The sequence below is a fragment of the Alnus glutinosa genome, chromosome 13 (genome assembly GCF_958979055.1).
Source record: "Alnus glutinosa chromosome 13, dhAlnGlut1.1, whole genome shotgun sequence".
Taxonomy (NCBI): Eukaryota; Viridiplantae; Streptophyta; class Magnoliopsida; order Fagales; family Betulaceae; genus Alnus; species Alnus glutinosa.
Genome location: NC_084898.1, coordinates 5982188 through 6003184, shown reverse-complemented (window position 1 = coordinate 6003184; position 20997 = coordinate 5982188). Strand labels below are relative to the sequence as shown.

At 34.8% G+C, this 20997-nt stretch overlaps 1 protein-coding gene across 1 annotated transcript; it reads left to right on the top strand.

Moving 5' to 3' along the window:
* The first annotated feature begins 11871 nt into the window (after positions 1–11871).
* Positions 11872–12657, top strand: LOC133853843 (B3 domain-containing protein At2g33720-like). Its single transcript, XM_062289868.1, has one exon. The coding sequence runs from the start codon at positions 11872–11874 to the stop codon at positions 12655–12657; it is 786 nt and encodes a 261-aa protein (XP_062145852.1).
* The last annotated feature ends 8340 nt before the right edge of the window (positions 12658–20997 follow it).

The following is a 20997-nucleotide window of genomic DNA, read 5'->3' as shown; positions in this document are numbered from 1 at the left end:
TCTTGTAATTTCATAAATCAAGAAACAACAAATTCAGAAGACACAAATTTCCTTAACAATTTTACCATTGGAATTATTGGTCATTAGAATAGTAAATGTGAAAGAATTTTTATAGGCCTTATATGCTCGAATAAGTCTTAAACAGCCGAGTAATGCTACACATCATCCTCTTGTCCACCTTTTATCCTCCCAAAATTGATGTGGCTCTTAAAATCACCATTGGATCAAAATTTAATAATGATTTATCATAAATTCAATGGTGATTTTAAGAGTCATATCAAATTTGGGAGGACAAAGAGATGATGTGTAGCATTACTCTAAACAGCCTGTCCTCTTATTTGGGCACGTAAATCCCATATGGTATTTCTCACATTTTTACTTGAATTGTTAGCGATTTGAGAAGAAAAAAAAATATAATAGATTTGGATCCCTTAATATGTACCGGCATGTTTGGGTGATAAGTATTTTTCAAATACTATTTTTTCATTTTTCAAATTATAATTAGATTTTATCAATTTTTTTTTTCTAATTTTGTCTCAAATTTTTTAAACTATCCAAATATAATTTTAAAAAAATAAATTCTCTCGGTATTCATAATATTTTAAAAAAATCACACACTCAAACGAGATGTACATCTTCTACGAGAGCTCAAAAAAAGCCTAATAAGCTTGTTGGCAACAAATTTCAGAATAAAATTTTGCTTTTAAAAACAAATAAAAAAAAAATTAACAAAACAATTCAAAACACAAATTATATTTTAACTTTATGTCACATCGTAACAAAGAAAAAACTAAAAAGTAGCCTACAAATTAGATTAACATATCCTTTTTAACACAAATGGGCTTTGGACTCCTAAGATTAGAAAACTCTAGAATGATAATTAAGATTAACGATAGAATGAAGCTCCTCATATGCAAAATCGGTTGGAGTATCCTTCCAATCAAGTTGAGTCAGCAAATTTTAAAAGATGGCCAATTCTCTAACTTGGATGAAGAATCCCATGAACATTGTTTCTACGTCTCAGAAAGAATCAAGATCATCTCAAACTACTGTTAAATTACCACATCTAAAAAGTCTAAGCTAATAATAAGAAATTTTAGAGTTAATCATTTAAATTAACATTTTAACATTTCTTTTTACGTATAGACTCAAACTCGACTCAGATTCTTGTTCAATAAGCGAGCAATGTTCAATATGTGTAATACTTAACTAAAATGATCAAAAGTGAATGATATAAATAAGATTCGAACTCAAAATATTTGAACTGATATCATGTTAAATTACAAATTGTCCCAAAAGCTTAAATAGACAAAAATAATAGGAAAAAGTACAAATATTTCTAAACTATTACTCGATTGTTAATATTCTTCAAACTATCAATGATAAATGCTAAAATTCCTTCTAGTGTCCATATGGAAAGACATAAAATATTACATTTATGTCCTTCTGAATGACATATATGCAATTTTAAATATTTAGTTTTTTTTTTTTAATAATTTTATGAAGGGTATTTTTGTCATTAGGGGACATTGACATTTTTTGGTAGCTTAGGGAGAAATATTGACACAATTGATAGTTTGGGAGGACATTGACAATAAAATGGTAGTTTGAGGGGATTATGTGTATTTTTCTTAAGATAATACAAAAAATTTAGGGTGATTCAACCTTATTGGCACATCTATGGTTGAAAATACACGTGGTTATTAACCGCTAAACCACTTTTAAAAGCAATTACAATTTTTGCCTTTATATATATATATATATATATGAACCGATGATGTTTTGGTTGTAAGCACCAAAACCACGTCGTTTCACTTTAGGGTTAAAACTAAAGATAACACTTCGGGATCACAAAATGCTCTCACCTCTCGGTGGAATTGAAAAGGGATAGGAATTAATGGTAATTTTTAGTTTGGTTTTGGTCTAATGTTGAGGAGTCTATCCCTTTTTCATTGATAGGATCTTTTACTTTTTCTTTCTTTTGGATCAGAAGTGAAAAGAATCCTCCATTGTAACCCTTTTTTTTATTCAATTAGAAAAAAAGAAAAAAGAAAAAAAGAAAAAGAAAAAGAAAAAGCAAGCTGATCCAATATACATACAAACTACAAAGTAAGACCTAGGGTGAAGCAAGTTTAGATGCTAAAGAAAGAGAAAAGAAGCCATTTCATTCTTTTAGTTTTATATGAACAAAAAAAACAAAATATTACATAAGAAGTGCACTTTATTTTGATCAACTGCCAAAAGTTTGTCTTGGAACTTGCTCTGTGAGTTATTTGTGGTTAGTTTAATGCATAGAAATCACCATTATGATTAACAAAAAATAGAAATCACCAGTAGTTTTATATGCGTACTTGACATACGAAAAATGCTTTGTGAAATACATATGTATTTGATTAATATGAAGTACATATTTAATCTACCTTGCTGATTTTATATTTTATTGACATAGACTTTATTAGGAGAATATGTTGTATTTAATATGTTATGCTGGTTAGTTGGTTGTTAAATACATTTTATTATCTATCTAATAACAGATGGATGACACTCGTGTGTTTGGCAACAGAGTGGAATAATTATTCCACTCGGGTTTTTTCTAAAACCCGCCCACCCGCCGGAATACTCGAGTTTAACTCGAATTTCATTTGAATTCTAAGCTGACATTTTGAGTAATGGCTGGGACCCACGCGCAGGACAAGCTGTCTCCCAAAAAGTGTGTGGGTCCCACATATAAATAATAAAATAATACAAATTTAAATAAAAAAAAATTAAAAGAAATTAATTAAAAAAACAAGGGGTGGCTGCCAACCTGGGGGTGGCCGCGCGGTCACCCCCGACCCTTGGGGGTGGCCGCGCGATCACCCCCGACCCTTGGGGGTGGTCGCGCGGCCTCCCCCGACCAGCGGGGGTGGCCGCGCGGTCACCCCCGACCCTTGGGGGTGGCCGCGCGGTCACCCCCGACCCTTGGGGATGGCTGCGCGGCCTCCCCCGACCCTTGGGGGTGGCCGCGCGGCCTCCCCCGACCACTGGGGGTGGCTGCCAACCGGCAGCCACCCCTGCATCATTTTTTTTTAATATTTTTTTTTAATTTTAATTTTAATTTTTTTTTTAAAAAAAATTATTTATTTATTTTTTAATTAAATAATCAATATATAATAAATTATTATTATTTAAATTACTATTTTACACAACTTTTCAAAATACCAATCATTATACACAACTTTTTAAACTTCCAATCATTTTTTACCATTAAAATATAATATTTTTCAATCTCAAAATTCAACATCCAAACACAATTTTTTAACTCGATATTTGTAAATAGAATTAGAATTCAATTCTAATTCTTAAAATTCAATACCCAAACAAACCATATAGTGATCCCGAAACACATTTCTATGCAAATGTTGGAAGCGCCACACTTTCCCCTCTAATCACATGCAACAATCACAATTCAAAAAACCATATGTGAATCAGTTCATTGTACGTACGAGAACACTTTCAAAAAGTTGAACCGATTGACAAGGAGAACCCTAGAACTATAGGCAATTATTGCAATAGGTTGATAAGGTATCAATAAAAGAGGAATGACATTTCACCCATAATGACCCACCTTATCTCTAATTGCCTAAACTCTCCACTTAAGATATAAAAACTACCCAAAAGCCAAACGTTGTTGCAAACGTTGTTGCAAACGTTGTTTAAGAAACGGTAGAATGCACTAGTGGCAACCAAATAGGATTCATGCAATATGATTCGAACAATGTTAAAAATTTGGTTGTCCGGTATTTCATTAAAAGTGAGTTACCTTTTAGACATGCGGAGAGCAGTGGGTTTAAAGAATTGATGAATGGAATTGAACCTAGGTTCAAAGTACCATGTCGTATTACTTTACAAAAAGATTGTATGAAATTATATGAGGAAAAAAAGCTTAATTAGATTGAACCTAAGTTTTTTTTTCAATCACGATGCGGCCCAAAATTTGCCAAATCAAAATAGAGCTCTACACATCATTTTTCAATTCATATGTTGTACATCTTTTTTGTAAATTAATTACAAGATTTGTGAGACTTACATGTAAGAAATTTGCAATTAAATCAATAATTATCCCATAAATTTAACAATTGATTTGCAAATTCACTGTACGGAAATGTATAGGGAATGAACAAGAGAATGATTTCTATCATTTTTCAAATTAAAATGATGAAAGTGATCAGGTGTCATTTAATTTTTTTTTTCTTTCTTTCTCAACAGTCATTATCGCATAAGATCTTCATAATATATATTTCCACCGACTTGGGGCGTCTTGTAGACCAACCGCCTTTTAAACACAGCAAGTACTGCCGACTCTCAACGGCTGGAAATTTTCAGAAGAGGTGCTAATTGCTACTCCAAAAGAAAACTAACAACGTTCTAAATTCTTTTCCATCTCTTACTTGGATTTCGAATTGCAAACGGCTTCGGCCGTAGCCTCCTCCTATATAACTCCCACTCCCCCCATACCTTTCTCTTCACACCGACGGCGACAACCTCCAAGAAAAACACACAAACACAAACGCTTTTCTTTCTCTGTTTTTTCTCCGACTGATCGATGGAGGCTACTCTACTCGGACTACTCTCCCGCCAACCCAGTGGTTCTCACGCTTTGGCTTTGCCAGGAGGAAACGGCGATGAAAAGAGCGAACTTTCACTGGAACTATGGCTTTTTTCCGAGGACAAGACAACATCCTTTTCTGAATGTAACGTGAAAAAACCCATCTTCTATAATTTTATGGGTCTTCAAGAGAACGACGATCAAGTTCAAGTCGGTGAAGCTGATCAGGGGCTTGATCAGATCACCAAGAGCCAACATGGATCGGAGGAGATTTCGTTAGAATTGAAGGTCGGTTGCGCTTCTTACGCGACCAAAAAGAGAAAAGCAAACGAAAGCCTTCTTGCTTGTAGAATCAAAAGAAAGAAACTTTGTTGCTGGGAACTTAGAGAAGAAGAGATGCGCAGCGGTGTTTCATTGGAGTTGAAGCTGGACGTTGATCCCTGGCTTATCAAGAAGAGGATCGAGATAAGCGATCTCGGGCATTTGTCGAGGCTGTTGTTGGCAGCGGATGGGGTGAAGAAGTATATCTTACCCCATTGGGATGCAAATCCCACTGAAAGCTTACTTAAAGGGGTGCATGTCTGTGTTTGGGATTGTGATACCAAGTCTCAGCATCAATTGGTGTTCAAACAATGGGCAAGTAATGGGTGCTATGTTCTCATTGGAAAATGGAGAAAGGAATTTGTGGAGAGGAGGGTCCTGAACAAGGGTGACCAGATTGGACTTCATTGGGATCAAACCAATTCAAGATTTAATTTTACGATTCTCAACCGGGCTAGATTGAACACTGTTATGCGTTATTAGCTCCATTCATGTCTGTTTTCCGTTGCTTATGTAAAAAGAGAGGCAAATTGCTGATAATGTATGTTAATTTTAGCGTTCTTAATATATAGCTAGCCCTTAGAATTAAGTAAGCAACGTACTTATATTGTATGTATTTTTTAACTGTTTTATTTTTTTTAACATGTTTCAGTGCTCTCTCTCACTCCTTCCATTCTCATCCCAAAACCAATTTCGAATTTCCCGCCAAAACCCAATCCCATTGGAATTGGTTTCCCATACCAAGAATTCTTTTGGCCACCACTACACGAAAGACCACCATTCACCTCATTTACGACCTACCTTCTCCCTGTGGTTTTAGAATGTCGTAAAAGCTCAACGTGGTATTTAAAAATAACTAATTAGTCTCTATTATCAAATTTCGTTAAGAAACTTGATGAATTTCGTTAACGTACTACATCATATCCAAATTATGACACATGTCACCTCTATATATATATATATATATATATATAAAAGTGCAAACTTGAAAAGTTGAACAAAATTTCTATACAGTACTATTGATCGATCGTGCAGCATGCTCCAATGATACAATAACACAAGTAGTAAAGTGAATTATATGGCCTCTTTCTCTCTCTCTCTCTCTCTATTTTTTATTTTTCCTTTTCCTCGCATGCTTGCAATTCTCAATGATTTTAAATTAATGGTCTATTCTGCGAACCAAATAATTCTAAATTTAAAAATTCACATTAAAAAAAAAAATGAGAAACAAGGAAAAAAATAATAATAATGAAAATTCACCACACAACCACCCACTAGACCCTCCACCCCTACAAAGAGGAATGACTCAATGCTCACAAAGGGGCGGACTGGGTTTAGAGATCCACCATCACAAAGCTAGGTGCACATAGGAGTCATGCACTTCCACTACCTCTATGTGGAGGTGGTGATCTCCACCCTCCCCCTCTATGTGGGTAGATTTCCACTCCCACATAGGTGAGTCGGGTTGAAGCCATCCCAATTGTCCCCCCCTCCCCCCTTGTTGGGAGGGGAAGGGCACAGATATAGGAATGGATCTTTACTTTCTTTCTTTCTTTCTTTCTTTTTTGTCTTCTTCTTCTTTTTATTTTTATTTTTTATTTTTTTATTTTTATCTCAAACATAAACATAATTGGTATGTGGCATTGAGGACTTGGAATGATACATACCCCAATCCAAACTGCTTCCCCTTTTTGGCAACTATATAAGGCATAAGCCATGACAGAAGTGAAATCCTGCAAAAGACTGTACTCTCCTTTACCAAACCATTTAATTACTACGGATTCCATTAAAGTTTCTAATTCTCTTCCTCTAAACTATACATACATATATACAAAAAATGGATCGGAAGCAGGCCATATAATCTAAAACTGCCCTCCTCATCGTATCTTTCTCTTCGCTGCAACAACTTGCAAGAAACGCAAAAGGCTTTCTATCTAATTTGTGTGATGGAGGTGAAACAAAATATGAGGAAAATATGTTCTGTATTTGATATTTCTTTACAAGTCACGGCAATAGCCTTATCCCTTATATACGCATATGCACACTGTCTAACATAGAAAATAAGTATTCAATTCCTGACTTCACGTAATTGACTTGTCTTTCCTTCTTTGTGTGATTGCTTGGTTGTCTAACGGACAGTAATCTGCAGCGAAACACTTGGAGAGAAATCTGGACCAATTGGAGACGTGGCCAATACACCACATGGCTAATTTATTAAAATTTTCTAAAAAAAAATTAAATAAATTTTAATTCCTGAAAAAATTAAAAAAATATGAATATTTTAACCACGTGGCTAATTTGCGATGTGGAAATAATCCACGTGGTTAATTGGCGACATGGAAATAATCCACGTGGCTAATTACCTGTGCAAACATTTCGCTACGTGATGGTTTACCCACGTAGCAAAATCGCGACATGGGTAATCTACCACGTAGCGAAATCGCCATGTGGCTACAGTACCGGGTACTGTAGCCACGTGGCTAAACTGCAAGTTTTTTGTAGTGCTACTTAACTATCTACAAGATCACACTCATTTCCATAAAACGTGCATATAAATTATAGTAAAAATTGTACTAGCTCAAGCATTTTCCTATGTTTTAATCTTGATCGAAAAATGCTTAGGGTATTATACATTTGATTAAAATCACCTTACAAACTAATGATTGAGTGTATAGTTGACAAGTCGGTACGTTACTAACTAATTAATTGACTATTTCATCATTATGGACTATTACCTCTATTGGGAATAATCTAACTCAGATCAGCCCATTCAGAAAGGCTAGGTTAAGGGCCTCCAAGCCAACGTTGGCCCACTAGTGGAGCTCTAATTAAATATTAGGTCAAATCGTCAATAACACATACTATAAATAAGCCTGTACACCATGTATAAACCTAATACTGAATTATTGTGTTCGAATATACTTTTATCTTAGAAACTGACTTGAGAATCAGAGTAAGATCTGCCGGCAATCTTGGCGTATTCTCTTGACATTATTTGTTTTGCTGCGATCATGAGACGTGAAGAACATCGTAGAGCGAGCTGTCATACCATATTGGAAACTGTTCAAACAACCTCCTTATATCGAAGCGGCAATATGCACATAAAACTCGAAGTTGCAGTACTAAAAATCATTGTGACCACATTGAGATGAAAAAGAAATTAAAAGAAACATTGGCTGAAAGGACATGCAGTATGTACTTTAAATTTGACAATAGCTTTAAATTTCTAACAAAAAATATATCACAAGGTATTTTATTGTGCCCAAGCTAAAATGGTAGTTTGTTGTGACTTCTCAGGCGCATGGCACTTTCATTATGTAATATGAATCAATGCTGTTAAGTAATATGAGTAGTGATAGGCAGGGGCAAAACAGCCGGCCCCTGCACGTCACTTTTCATTTAAAAATAATTTTTTTAATCAAAACAGTATCCGATGTCACATCAGAAACTGTTTTTGATTAAAAAAATTATTTTTTTATTATAAAAGTCTGTCGGGGGATGGTTTAAGTATCATTCTCCAAGTAATATTACTAAGTCAAATTCAATAATTAATCAATGAAAAGTTAATTAGATCCTTGTGTGAAAGGGAACAGGATCCTCTCCATTTCAAATGGAGAGGATCCTCTCCATTTAGTATAAAATCAAGGACATAGTTGTCTTTTCACATTTTCATAGAATGTGAAAAGACAACTATGCCCTTGACTTATAACTAAATGGATACTCCATTTCATTTGAAATGGAGAGGATCCAAATTCGTGTGAAAGAGGGGAAAAGGAACAAAAAAAGAAAAAAAAAAAAAATGCTTGAACGATATGATAGATCATGAGTAAGTATGTGTATGTATAACACATTATTTAATTACAAACAATCTTGAGAGTCACATCTAACTCTTTTTTATCAATTAACAACAGAAAATAAACAAATGTCTCTTTTTTTCATTTTCAGTATCTTTATAGATACATAGCCAGAGCGCTAAATATTGAGTAATTCTATTAGTAAAATTAAGTGTCCATAAAAAAATGAGGTGGCTTTTAAAATCATCATTGGACGTGTGATTGATCAAATGGTGATTTTAAAAGCCACCTCATTTTTTGATGGACACTTAATGTACTAATAGAATTATTAATAAATACCATCAAGGCTTGGATTAACTACTAAATACCATCAGAGTCTTTCATGGGTTTTGTTTCGGGCCACTTCTTCTTCAACATGTGTCATGAGTATATTACTGAATAATGGGCTTTCACCTTAGTAGCTTAGTGGGCTGAACTTAGTTTGCCTTTAGTGATAATGGGCTTGAGTTATGTGTATATAAAGGCCAATATATAGCTTAATTGTAGAGGATATGAGATTAGTCATTTGTTTACTGTGGTAAATTAGAGGCTGAGCACCTCGAATGCTCTGGAGACCGGACATCTCGAAGAGTCTATTTCGTTTTATAATTTTCGTTCATCAATTTACATTTCTTTCCATGTTCTTCCAATTCTTCCATAATTCATCATTCCTATTCCCTTTTCCATTCAAATTCCATTCAATTCAACAAATCAAAACCTTAAAATTCAGTAACAGTTAATTAAACTATTACAAGCAATATTAGAGCTTCCGATCCCCTTCACATGTACACTAGATCTACCACTATGGCCGAAGAAATTGCATTGCGTTCTCGTGCTGAATTGGTTACTCGTGAGAATCTGATGAGAGCTTTGCAGGCTCACGATTTTCATCCTATTGACACTTAGACTTGGTTGTAAATTCCTTTTAGATATATATAGTTTAGTGGAAGAGGCAATTAGAAACTTTAATGAAATCTTCTAGTATATAGTTTTGCAGGATTTCACTTCGATTTGTCATTCCAACTCCTCATGCGTACCAATTATGTCCAAAATATTAAAATAATAATAATAATAAGAAGAAAGAAAGAAAGAAAAAAAGAAAGAGAGAGAAGAAAAAGAGAAAGTGGAAATCTACCTTCTATACCCTTACCCCTCCCCCTCCTCCTTCTCCTCTTTTTCCAGTGGCAGAGCCACTTAATTATAGGCCAGCAGGGGCATGGCCACCGCCATAGTTGAAAAAAAAAATATATTCTTAAGGAGTTCATCTAATGCAAGAGTTAAGGATCCTTATAGATTTTGTTGCCCCTTTGAAATGACCCTATATAAATGTTTACAAAACTTCTCTTGTTTCATTCTTTTATTGAAAAGTTTAAACCTTAAGTGAAAAAAAAAAAAGTGTACTTTTTCTCTTCCAATTAAACGGCAGATGTCTTTTCTTTTTCTTTTCTTTTTTTTTTTTTTTTTTTTATTATTATTATTATTATTATTATTTTAAAATTCCTTTATAGTGTTCTTCAATTATTTTTTAGATGATAACCGGTAACCGCTAATAACAACCAACAACTGTTAATCGAAAAAATCGAAAAACTAAAAATAATCGCAACTGGATAACCGGGTACCAGGTTGATTACCGATTATTGTATTTTAAAAAACCGATTAATAAACGGGTAACTACAACCGATTTTTATTATCATTATATATATATATTGATGTAAGTACAATTGCCTAGTTGCATGTATTCCTATTTTAAAAATTATTTTATTTTATTTTTTTTTATCAAAATTCACCTGTTAGAAATGTATTGTGGCATGAGTTTGTTGACCTCTGTGCTACAATACATTTGTACCTGGTGAATTTTGATAAATATTTTGATAATTTTTTAAATAGGAATACATGTAACTAGGCAATTGTACGTACAACATTGCATAAGTGTCTGAGAAATAACTGCATTTTGTAATTTTCGTTCATCAATTTTACATTTCTTACAATATTGTTTTTCTAATTCTTCCATAATTCATCATTCTTTTTCTCTTTTACATTCAAATTCCATTCAATTCAGCAAATCAAAATTCTAAAATTTAGTAACAGTTAATTAAACTGTTACAAGTGGTATTAGATGATATTAGCGTCTACTTTTTCTCTTCCAATTAAATGATAGAGGCCTTTTCTTTTTTCATTTTTTGCTTTTTAATTCCTTTATAGTCTTGTTTAATTTTTTTTTTTTAATATGATAATTCATAATATTAGATTGCATAAACAAAGTATTGTGTGAGATGTGATTAATGTGTTTACGTATAGTGTAATATGAATTTAATTTTGTAACTTGAAACGTATAGAGTAGATGAATAAGTTACAATAATGTTACCGTATTTGTGTTAGTGGAGAATTTTGTATATACAAATTTTTAAGCAAGCTTCTTTAGTGGCGAAAATAGGAATTCATGCTTCAGTTCGGCCCTATCAAACATAAATTCCTGATTCTGCCACTACCCTCATCCTCCCTCTCGATCTCCTACAAAGGGGGAGGATGGAGATCGATCTCCACCTTCACAGAGAGGCAGTGGGGGTTGCCTCCCACCTTTTTATTTTTTATTTTATATTAATTACTATATAGTTATATCATAATTATTCAACTGTTGATTTGCAAATTCGCTGTAGGGAAATGTATAGGGAATGAACAAGTGAATGATTTTTATCATTTTTCAAATTAAAATGAAGAAAGTGTCATTTTGGCTCAAAATTTTAAGGTTACAGTAAATTACAAAATTCACGCCATTAAATAAAAAGAAAAAACTTGTAATTTTTTTTTTACTCAGCGGTCATTATCACACGAGAATTTCAAAATATATATTTCCACCGACTTAATTAGGGCGTCTTGTAGACCAACGGCCTTTTAAACACAGCAAGTTGCGACTCTCAACGGCTGGAAATTTTCAGAAGAGGTGCTACTCCAACAGAAAACTAACAACGTTCTAATTTCTTTTCCATCTCGGATTCCGATTTCGAATTGCCAACGGCTTCCTAGCCTCCTAGCTATATAAGTCCTCCCCACATATATACCTTTCTCTTCACACCGACAACCTCCAAGAAAAACACTAACACAAACGCTTTCTTTCTTGGTTTCTGATCGATGGAGGCTTCTCTACTCTCCCGCCAACCCAGTGGTTCTCACGCTTTGCCAGAAGGAAACAACGATGAAAAGAGCGAACTTTCAATGGAACTATCGCTTTTTTCTAAGAAAAAGACAACAAATGAGAGCAGTTCCTCCTTTTCTGAACGTAACGTGAAAAAACCCATCTTCTATAATTTTTTGGGTCTTCAACAGAACGATGATCAAGCTGATCAAGTCGGTGAAGCTGATGAAGGGCTTGGTCAGATCACCAAGAGCCAACATGGATCGGAGGAGATTTCGTTGGAACTGAAGGTCGGTTGCGCTTCTTACACGACCAAGAAGAGAAAAGCAAATGAAAACCTCCTTGCTTGTAGAATCAAAAGAATGAAACTTAGTTGCCGTGAAGTTAGAAGAGAAGAGATGCGTAGCGGTGTTTCATTGGAGTTGAAGCTGGGCGTTGATCCCTGGGTTATCAAGAAGATGATCGAGACAAGCGATCTCGGGCATTTGTCGAGGCTCTTGTTGGCAGTGGATGGGGTGAAGAAGCATATCTTACCCAAATGGGATGCAAATCGCAATGAAAGCTTACATAAAGGGTTGCAAGTTTGTGTTTGGGATTGTGATACCAAGTCTGAACATCAATTGGTGTTCAAACAATGGGCAAGTAATGGGAGCTATGTTCTCATTGGAAAATGGAATAAGGAATTTGTGGAGAGGAGGGTCCTGAACAAGGGTGACCAGATTGGACTTCATTGGGATCAAGCCAATTCAAGATTTAATTTTAGGATTCTCAACCGGGCTTGAACACTGTTATGCGTTATTTCCTAGCTCCATTCATGTCTTTTTTCTGTTACTTAGGTAAAAAGAGAGGCAAATTGCTGAGGATGTAAATCGGATGCATGTTAATTTTAGCATCCTTAGAGCCTCCTAGTGAGCTTTTTAAATTCTCTTTAAATTTTAGCTTAAGAATCTCCATTTTTGATTTTATCTATCACTTTTAAAAAGTTTCATACATTAAACTCTCTAAATATTTTTTTATTTCAACTAAATATGAATATTTTATTGGTTTTAAGCAACCACTTCTAACAAACAAGGAGAGAGAAAAAGTGAAAAGTGAAGTTAAAAGAGAGAGAAATAATAAAATATTGAATAGCTCATGAAATTTGTGAGCGAAATTTGGGGTGAGATTCTAACAAGAGCCAAAATAGAAAATTTATAGAGAATTTGTTAGAGTGGAGTTTTTTGAATTTTTCACTAAATTTTACTGAAAAAATTGAAATTGAGAGCTCACTAACGATCGATGCTCTTAATAGCTAGCCCTTAGAATTAAGCAAGCAAGTTATATTGTATGTATTTTTGAATTGTTATAATTTGTTTTGGTTGTGTTGCTGGGAGCCCATCCATTTCTCGATTTTAGGATCCCCTCGTAATATTTTTCCCTTACATATTCAATTAGAAGAAAAAGAAATAAAATAAAATCAAATAAAATCTCATCAAGGTAGCACATTTAACTTCTTGTATCCTCTTCTTGTCTAAAAATTTGTATTTTTAAACAAAATTGCAAAAAGTCTCTCTTTTGAGACTGTTTTTTTTTAAAAAAAAAAAAAAATCATGTTTTCAAATTCGGTTAGAAAATTTGACAAATTCCGTTAGTGTACCACATCAGGTCCAAATTATAACATGTCACATATATATATAAACTAAGAGTAATGATTCACCACCACCTAAAGATACAACTTTTTACCACCTTGCCTATGTGACAAGGTTGTCTCTCTCTACTTTTTAATTTTTTTTTTAAAAAATAAATAAATAAATTAAGGTGAATAACCACCTTACCATATAAGTAAAATTACAAAAAAATGTATATTTAAATGGTGTTAAATCATTACTCATCAACTTAAAAGTAAAAGGGGAAGCCACGTACCCCTCTTGCTAGCTACACGGGGTGGCATGCGTTTGGTATAAATTTGTGACGCCATCCACAACGGGAAAACTCCACCAGTTCCCCAACGTGTTTCAGTGCTATCACTTCTTCCATTCTCATCCCAAAACCAATTTCGAATTTCCCGCCAAGACCCAATCCCACTGGAATTGGTTTCCACTTTCCCATACCAAGAATTCTTTTGGCCACCCCGCGCCTACTAGAAAGACCACCATTCAACTCATTTACCTACCTTTTCCCTGTAGTTTTAGAATGTCCTGAAAGCTCCATGTGAAATTTAAAAATAATTAATTATTCTCTATTATCAAATTTCGTTAAGAAACTTGATGAATTTTATTAAGAAAAATTACAATTTAACATTTTAAATTATTATCTATTTTACAACTAACCCCATAAACTGCTAACATTCTGATTCTTACCCCCAAATTATTAAAACAATTAAAAAATGCCAATTTTGGCAAAATATGTTCATTATACTCCTGTCATCATGTCATGTGTATTTTTTCAATTAAAAAATAATAAAAATTAAAAATAAAACTAAAAAACTAAAAATAAAATTTAAAATTTAAAATGAAATAGGCGGCAGCCATGGCGTTCACCAAGGGCGCGAAGTGGACGCCTCTGATTAGCCGTCGAAAGAAGCCACCACTGCCGTTAGAGCTAGAACCAGAGGAGGAGCGGTAAAACCTCTTCCTTTGTTCAGCGGCGGCCGGTTGGGATTGAGCTTGAAGCTGAACTTCGGTGGGCGCGGGAGCGATGGGCTTGGGGATCCAGAGCTTCTGATCGTCGTAGCCAAACAGGAAATTGCTCTCCAGGATGGAAAAGATTTCGTAGCTGAGTTTGTCGATGTCGATGCTCGATTCCTGCATTTCCGAAGGATTCGAGTCCATTCCCTCAAAGTTTTTGATAGAGAAGAAGCGCTTTGGATTTTGCTCTTAAATGAACAAAATCAATCTTCGTCTTTTGTATTAGCTAGATATTAGATTCCTTGCATGCCCACCTGGACTTTTAAGAAAACTTCACGAACCAATCATATAAAAAAAGCTACAAGAGTTCAAGCTTTCTCAAACATGGCTGAGCAGTAAGCAGCAAATTAAGAGGTTTTTTGAATGGATGAGAGGGTTGAGAAGGAGAATTCATGAGTACCGAGAGCTGGGTTTTGAGGAGCACAGGACGAGTCAACTAATCAGGACCGAGCTTGACTCGTTGGGGATTGAGTACAAGTGGCCAGTGGCCAAGACTGGGGTGGTGGCTTCCATTGGGTCTGGGGTAAACCGGTTTCGCTCTCAGAGCTGACAATGGATGCACTCCCCTCGCAGGTGCTGTTTCTCTCTGTTTCACTTTTTCTTCTCTTCTCGATTTATCCATCTGTTGTTTTGCATGTATCTGTTCATTGAAATCAACAAAGGAATTAGTTGACTGGGAGCACAAGAGCAAGATCGACAGCAAGATGCATGCATGTGATCGTGCACACAACAGAACACGCCGCATCAGCTCCGCCTGGTGATGCTGATACTGGTACTGATGCTTGTGGGGGTTTGCGCTGCCCCTGAAACCTCTCGTTTTGGTGGTGCATTTCTTGTTAGAATTGGGCTCTTCTGCCTTTTCCATTATTTGCTAGAGAGAAAACAAGACAGAGAGAGAAATAGCAAACAGAGATTGGCATGAAACACAGAGAGAGAGAGAGAGAGAGAGAGGTTCTGATTTTGATATCAGTGGAGATTGTAGTTATTGTACAGTAGTGAGAGCTTCTCTATGTCCAGCTCTAGAGGAAGTATGATACTCGGTGAAGTCTATTTCCAAGGGAAGAGAGGGGAAGGTTGAAGGCCTGGATATTGCTTTATAAAGAACCATGAATGACAGTATTGTATGGAGCAAAGAAGTTCGATTTCACGGTAAAGAACGACGGCGAGGACGTGACTCTGCAGATGAAGGTCGAGACGGCGAAGATCACCGGCACGCTTCTCGACGAGGATCCCCAGGGCGCCGACTCCTGCTCCGGTGCTGTCACCTGACGAGGTGGCTGACAAACCAAATAGTAGCAAGAAGAAGAAGAAGGCAGCGTTGGCGCGGGCTGACAACGCAGAATTGCCTTCACTAGATTTTTTCTTTTTTCTTTTTTAGTTTTTTATTTTTTATTTTTTAACTGAAAAATAAAACACGGTAGGAGTAATATGAGAATATTTCGCTAAATAGAGCATTTTTCAAAGATTTTGATAATTTGGGAGGCTGGAGTCGGAGTATTGACAATTTATAAGACTAGTTGCAAAACGAATGATAATTTAAATGGCTAAAATGTAATTTTTTCATTTTGTTAATGTGCTACCGCTACATCATATCTTATGACACATATTATATATATAATTGCAAACTTGAAAAGTTGATCAAAATTTCTCTACAATATTGTTGGATCGTGCCACAAGCTCCAATGACACAAGTAATAAAGTGGATTACATGTTCTCTACCTCTCTCTATTTTTTATTTTTTCCTTTTCTTCGAATGCTTACAATTTTCAATTTCAATGTGGCTCCTGATTTTGACAAAGGATCTCAAAATTAATGGCCTATTCTGTGAACCAAACAATTTAAATTTAAAATTTCACATTAAAAAAAAATGAGAAACAAAGAAAAATTAAAGAAAAAAAAATGATGAAAACTCACCCCACAACCACCCTCTACACCCTACAAAGAGGAATGGCTCAATGCTCACAAAGGGGCGGGGTTTAGAGATCCACCATTGCAAAGGTGCACATAGGAGTCATGCACCTCCACTACCTCTAGGTGCAGGTGGAGATCTCCTCCCTCCCCCTCTATGTGGGTAGATTTCCACTCCTAGCCTACATAGGTGAGTAGGGTTGAAGCCACCCCAATCGCTCCCCTTTGCCGGGAGGGGATGAGCACAAAAGGAGGTGGGAATGGATCTCTACTTTCTCTCTTCTTTTTTCTTTTCTTTTCTTTTTTTATTATTTTTATTATTATTTTAACATAATTGGTACGTGGCATTGAGGACTTGGAATGATAACACCCATTCCAAACTGCTTCCCCTTTTTGGCAACTATATTTACGCCATGACAGAAGTGAAATCCTGCAAAAGACACTCTCCTTTCCCAAACCATATATTTACTAGAATATTCTATTAAAGTTTCTGATTGTTTCTTCCTCAAAACTATACATATAAATAAATGGAAGCAGCTAGCCCATAATCCAAAACTGCCCTCCGATCCTCATCATATCTTTCTCTTCCCTCCAACAACTTGCAAGAAACACAAAAGGCTTTCTATCTTTGTGTGATGAAGGGCCGTCGTCTATTCTCCCCCAAACACAATACTTCTGCAGCAATATCATTTTGGGAAGAGTTTTTTTCAAGATTCGAAAAACGACCCAAAACCATAGAGGATGATCAGAACCAAGTCCAAGTGTCAACAGAATTAACGATTTCTTGTGGGATTCAGGCCGGAGCCAAGAAACACAAAGCAAGGGAAACTGGTCCCTCACCCGCTGTCATCAAGTTCTTGACAGAGAACCCGCATGATGAAGAAGAACAAGTTTCAACAGCACTAATGCTGTGTGATGAGTCATTGATTAATCCCCAGAGCCAGCGGAGAAATCCCATGAAAGACTCTGCTATTAATTCAAATGCACTGGCCTCCAAAACTGCGAGGAATATTGTACGCGCCGCAAGAATTCAAGACACTAACAAGAAAGTGATCAAGACACTGAGTCTTTTCCGATGAAGAAGACCCTCGCGTACGAAAAGTGATCTTAATTAATTTGAGCTGCCTAATTGGGTACCCAATTTGTTAAAGTACTGATCTTAATCGACTTTGATTCCAAGTTTCTCTATTGGCGATAAAATCTCAAGATGGGGTTTATGAAAATCTGGTTTCTTGAGAAATGTATTATGAATAAATAGTCAAGGAAACACCTTTCTGTTAATCTCCAGATCGAAGTGGAATATTGAATGATATGATATGATAGAGTGGAACTGTGCATTTCATGTCCTTGTAATTATAGTAAAAATTATACCACCTCAAGCATTTTCCTATGTATTAATCTTGAAAAATGCTTAGGGAATTATACATTTGATTAAAATCACCTTATAAACTATTGACTATTTCATCATAATAAATTATTACCTCAATTTGTAAAGAACTTGTAGTAAAAATTATAGTATCCCTAACATCACTTGTTAATATCTTGAGTAATGTTATAAAAATGACTAAAATCATATTTTTGTCTTCTCAAATATGTTTAAATTACAATATCGAAGCGGCAGTATGTACATGCATAAAACTCAAAGTTGCGGTAAAAATCATTGTGATCACATTGAGATGAAAATGAAATTGAAGAAACATTGGCTGAAAGGACAGTATACTTTAATTTTGACAATAGCTTTATATTTCTAACAAAAAATATATCACAAGGTATTTTCTTGTGCCCAAGCTAAAATGGTAGTTTGTCGTGACTTCTCATGCGCTTGGCACTTTCATAATGCAGTATGAATCAATGCATTGTTAAGTAATATTACCTTCTTCTTTTTTAACATGTCCACACAAGAGGAAGGAGGGGAGAGTTAAGTAAAATTACTAAGTCAATTAAATTCAACAAGTAATCAATGGAAAGTTAATTAGATCATTGTGCGAAAGAGGAAAAAAATAAAGAAACAGAAGAAGGCTTGAAGTAAATGATAAATCTTGAATAAGTATGTGTAACACCCTCGCTCAGATTATTTAATTACAAACATTAATCTTGAGTGTTACATCTAACTCCTCTTTATCACGTAACAACAACGGAAAATAAACAAATGTCTCTCTTTTTTGTTTGTTTGTTTGTTTTTGTTTTTTTTTTTTTTTCAATATCTTTATAGATACATAGCCAGAGCGCTAAATACCATCAAGACTTGGATTAACCACTAAATCAATCTCTTATAAACAACTACGTTCGCCACTAATCAAGTCTCTACACACCCACATAGAAGATGAATAGATAAATTTGTTCCTGAGACTAATATTGGATAATCTCCTCCAGTACCTCTCCAATTAAGCTTGCTCGCTCTATATATCAGCAGAGACATTATGAAATGGATCACCGGGTTCTACAACATATGATCGATGTACTCTAGAAATATCCCACAGTGCCATTTATATTTGCAAGAGCATTATAGGCTTCATTAGAGGCTCAATGAACATCTTTGTTTGGGTTGTGGTAAGTCGTGATGATTTGGCCGGCATGGAGTTTTGGACTTGAGTTTGGACTTTTCATTTTGAATTGGAGGTCATTGAATTTGTATGTATGTCATGAGTTTTGACTTATCACTTGGGGCTCGTTTGGGTGTGCAATTTTTATTTTTATTTTTTTGTATTATATTCAAAATTGCAAATATTAAGATAACTTATTTTTTGAAATTATGTTTTGATGGTTTAGATCGAAAACTTGAGACAAAATTAGAAAAAATTGGATAAAATCTAAGTAGAATTTGAATTCTAAAAAACAACCTAAATATTTTTTAAAAAATAATAAAATTTAATAAAAAAAAGACATTTGTTATCCAAACATGCCCTTAGTTTGAATAAAACCCGATTAGAATATTAAAAAAATTTCAAACCAAACAAACCATTAGCGTATATGATGTTTTGTATATAAGAAAACCTGAACTTTGTAAATCAGGTTTTTACACAAAATTAATATAATAAATATAAATGTTTTTTTTTTTCTTTTTTCTCATTTTACCGGTTAGTGTCATTTTTATTTTTATTTTTTGCTTAAAACGACACTAACTGGATAGCGTCGTTTGAACAATAAATGACACTATTTTGAAATCTCAACCTAGTGTTTAGTGTCATTTTTTACTCGTGACTGTTGTTGTTCATGTGGTAGTACAGCGAGACATTGCATGTTTTGATTTGGGTAGAGCAATTGAAAGGGTAAATAAGGATTGTTTTGATGTGTTGAACGCAAGAATCCTACGTAGCAAATAGAGTTGGCAATAGAAGGAGGAGAGTATGGGAAGCCATGGATGTTCCTTGCAGTTTTGGAGGCCACTGTACGTCACAGGGTTTTGTTCTTCCTTTGAACTAATAGCAGTCTTTCATGAGTTTTGTTTCAGCCACTTCTTCTTCTTCGTCATGTGTCATGAGTATATTAGTAAATAATGAACTTTGGTCATTGTAGCGTAATAGGTTGGGCTTAGTTTACCTTTAGTGATAAAGGACTTGAGTTATGTGTATGTATAAACAGGCCAATAGCCTAATTGTAAAGAATATAAGATTAGTGATTTGTTTACAATGGTAAACTGGAGGTTGAGCACCTATCTGGAAACCGGACATTTCGAAGAGTTCATTTCGATCATTTTGTAATTTCGTTCACCAATTTACATTTCTTACATTGTTCATCCAATTCTTTCATAATTCATCATTCCTATTCCATTTTTCATTCAATTCAGCAAATCAAAACCCTAAAATTCAGTAACAGTTAATCAAACTGTTACAAGTGGTATCAGAGCTTCCGATCCACTGCACATGAACACTAATCTACCACTATAGGCCGAAGAAATTGCACCGCGTTTTCGTGCTGAATTGGTTACTCGTGAGAATTTAAGCTGATGAGAGCTTTGCAGTCTCACGCGATTTTCATCAGGAAGAGGTGAACAAACACAGTACTGCTGCACAGATCCAGAATTTGCAAGCTGATATGCAGAAGTTGCAGGACGATATGAAGATTCAATTCCAGATTCAACTCCAGAGTATTTAGGAAATGTTCTCCCGTGTTCCTGGTTTTATTATGCGGTGATTCCTTCTATTATTATTATTATATATAGTTTAGTGGAAGAGGCAAATAGAAACTTTAATGAAATCTTCTAGTATATAGTTTTGCAGGATTTCACTTCTGTCATTCCAAGTCCTGATCATGCGACGTACCAATTATGTCCAAAATATTAAAATAATAATAATAATAATAATAATAATAATAATAATGATAAAAAAATAATAATAAAAAAAAAAAAGAAAGAGAAAAAAGAAAAAGAAAAAGTGGAGATCGATCCATATATTGCTCGGCCACCTTCTATACACTTTTGTTGCCCCTTTGAAATGACCCTACACAAAAGTTCACAAAACTTCGTTTGTTTCATTTTTTTTATTGAAAAGTTTAAACCTTAAATGAAAAAAAAAAAAAGAAAAAAAAAAAGAAGAAAAAAGTCTACTT

Bases quoted from the DNA above. Each gene is read 5' to 3' on its own strand.
- LOC133853843 (XM_062289868.1), top strand. From the start codon at position 11,872: ATGGAGGCTTCTCTACTCTCCCGCCAACCCAGTGGTTCTCACGCTTTG.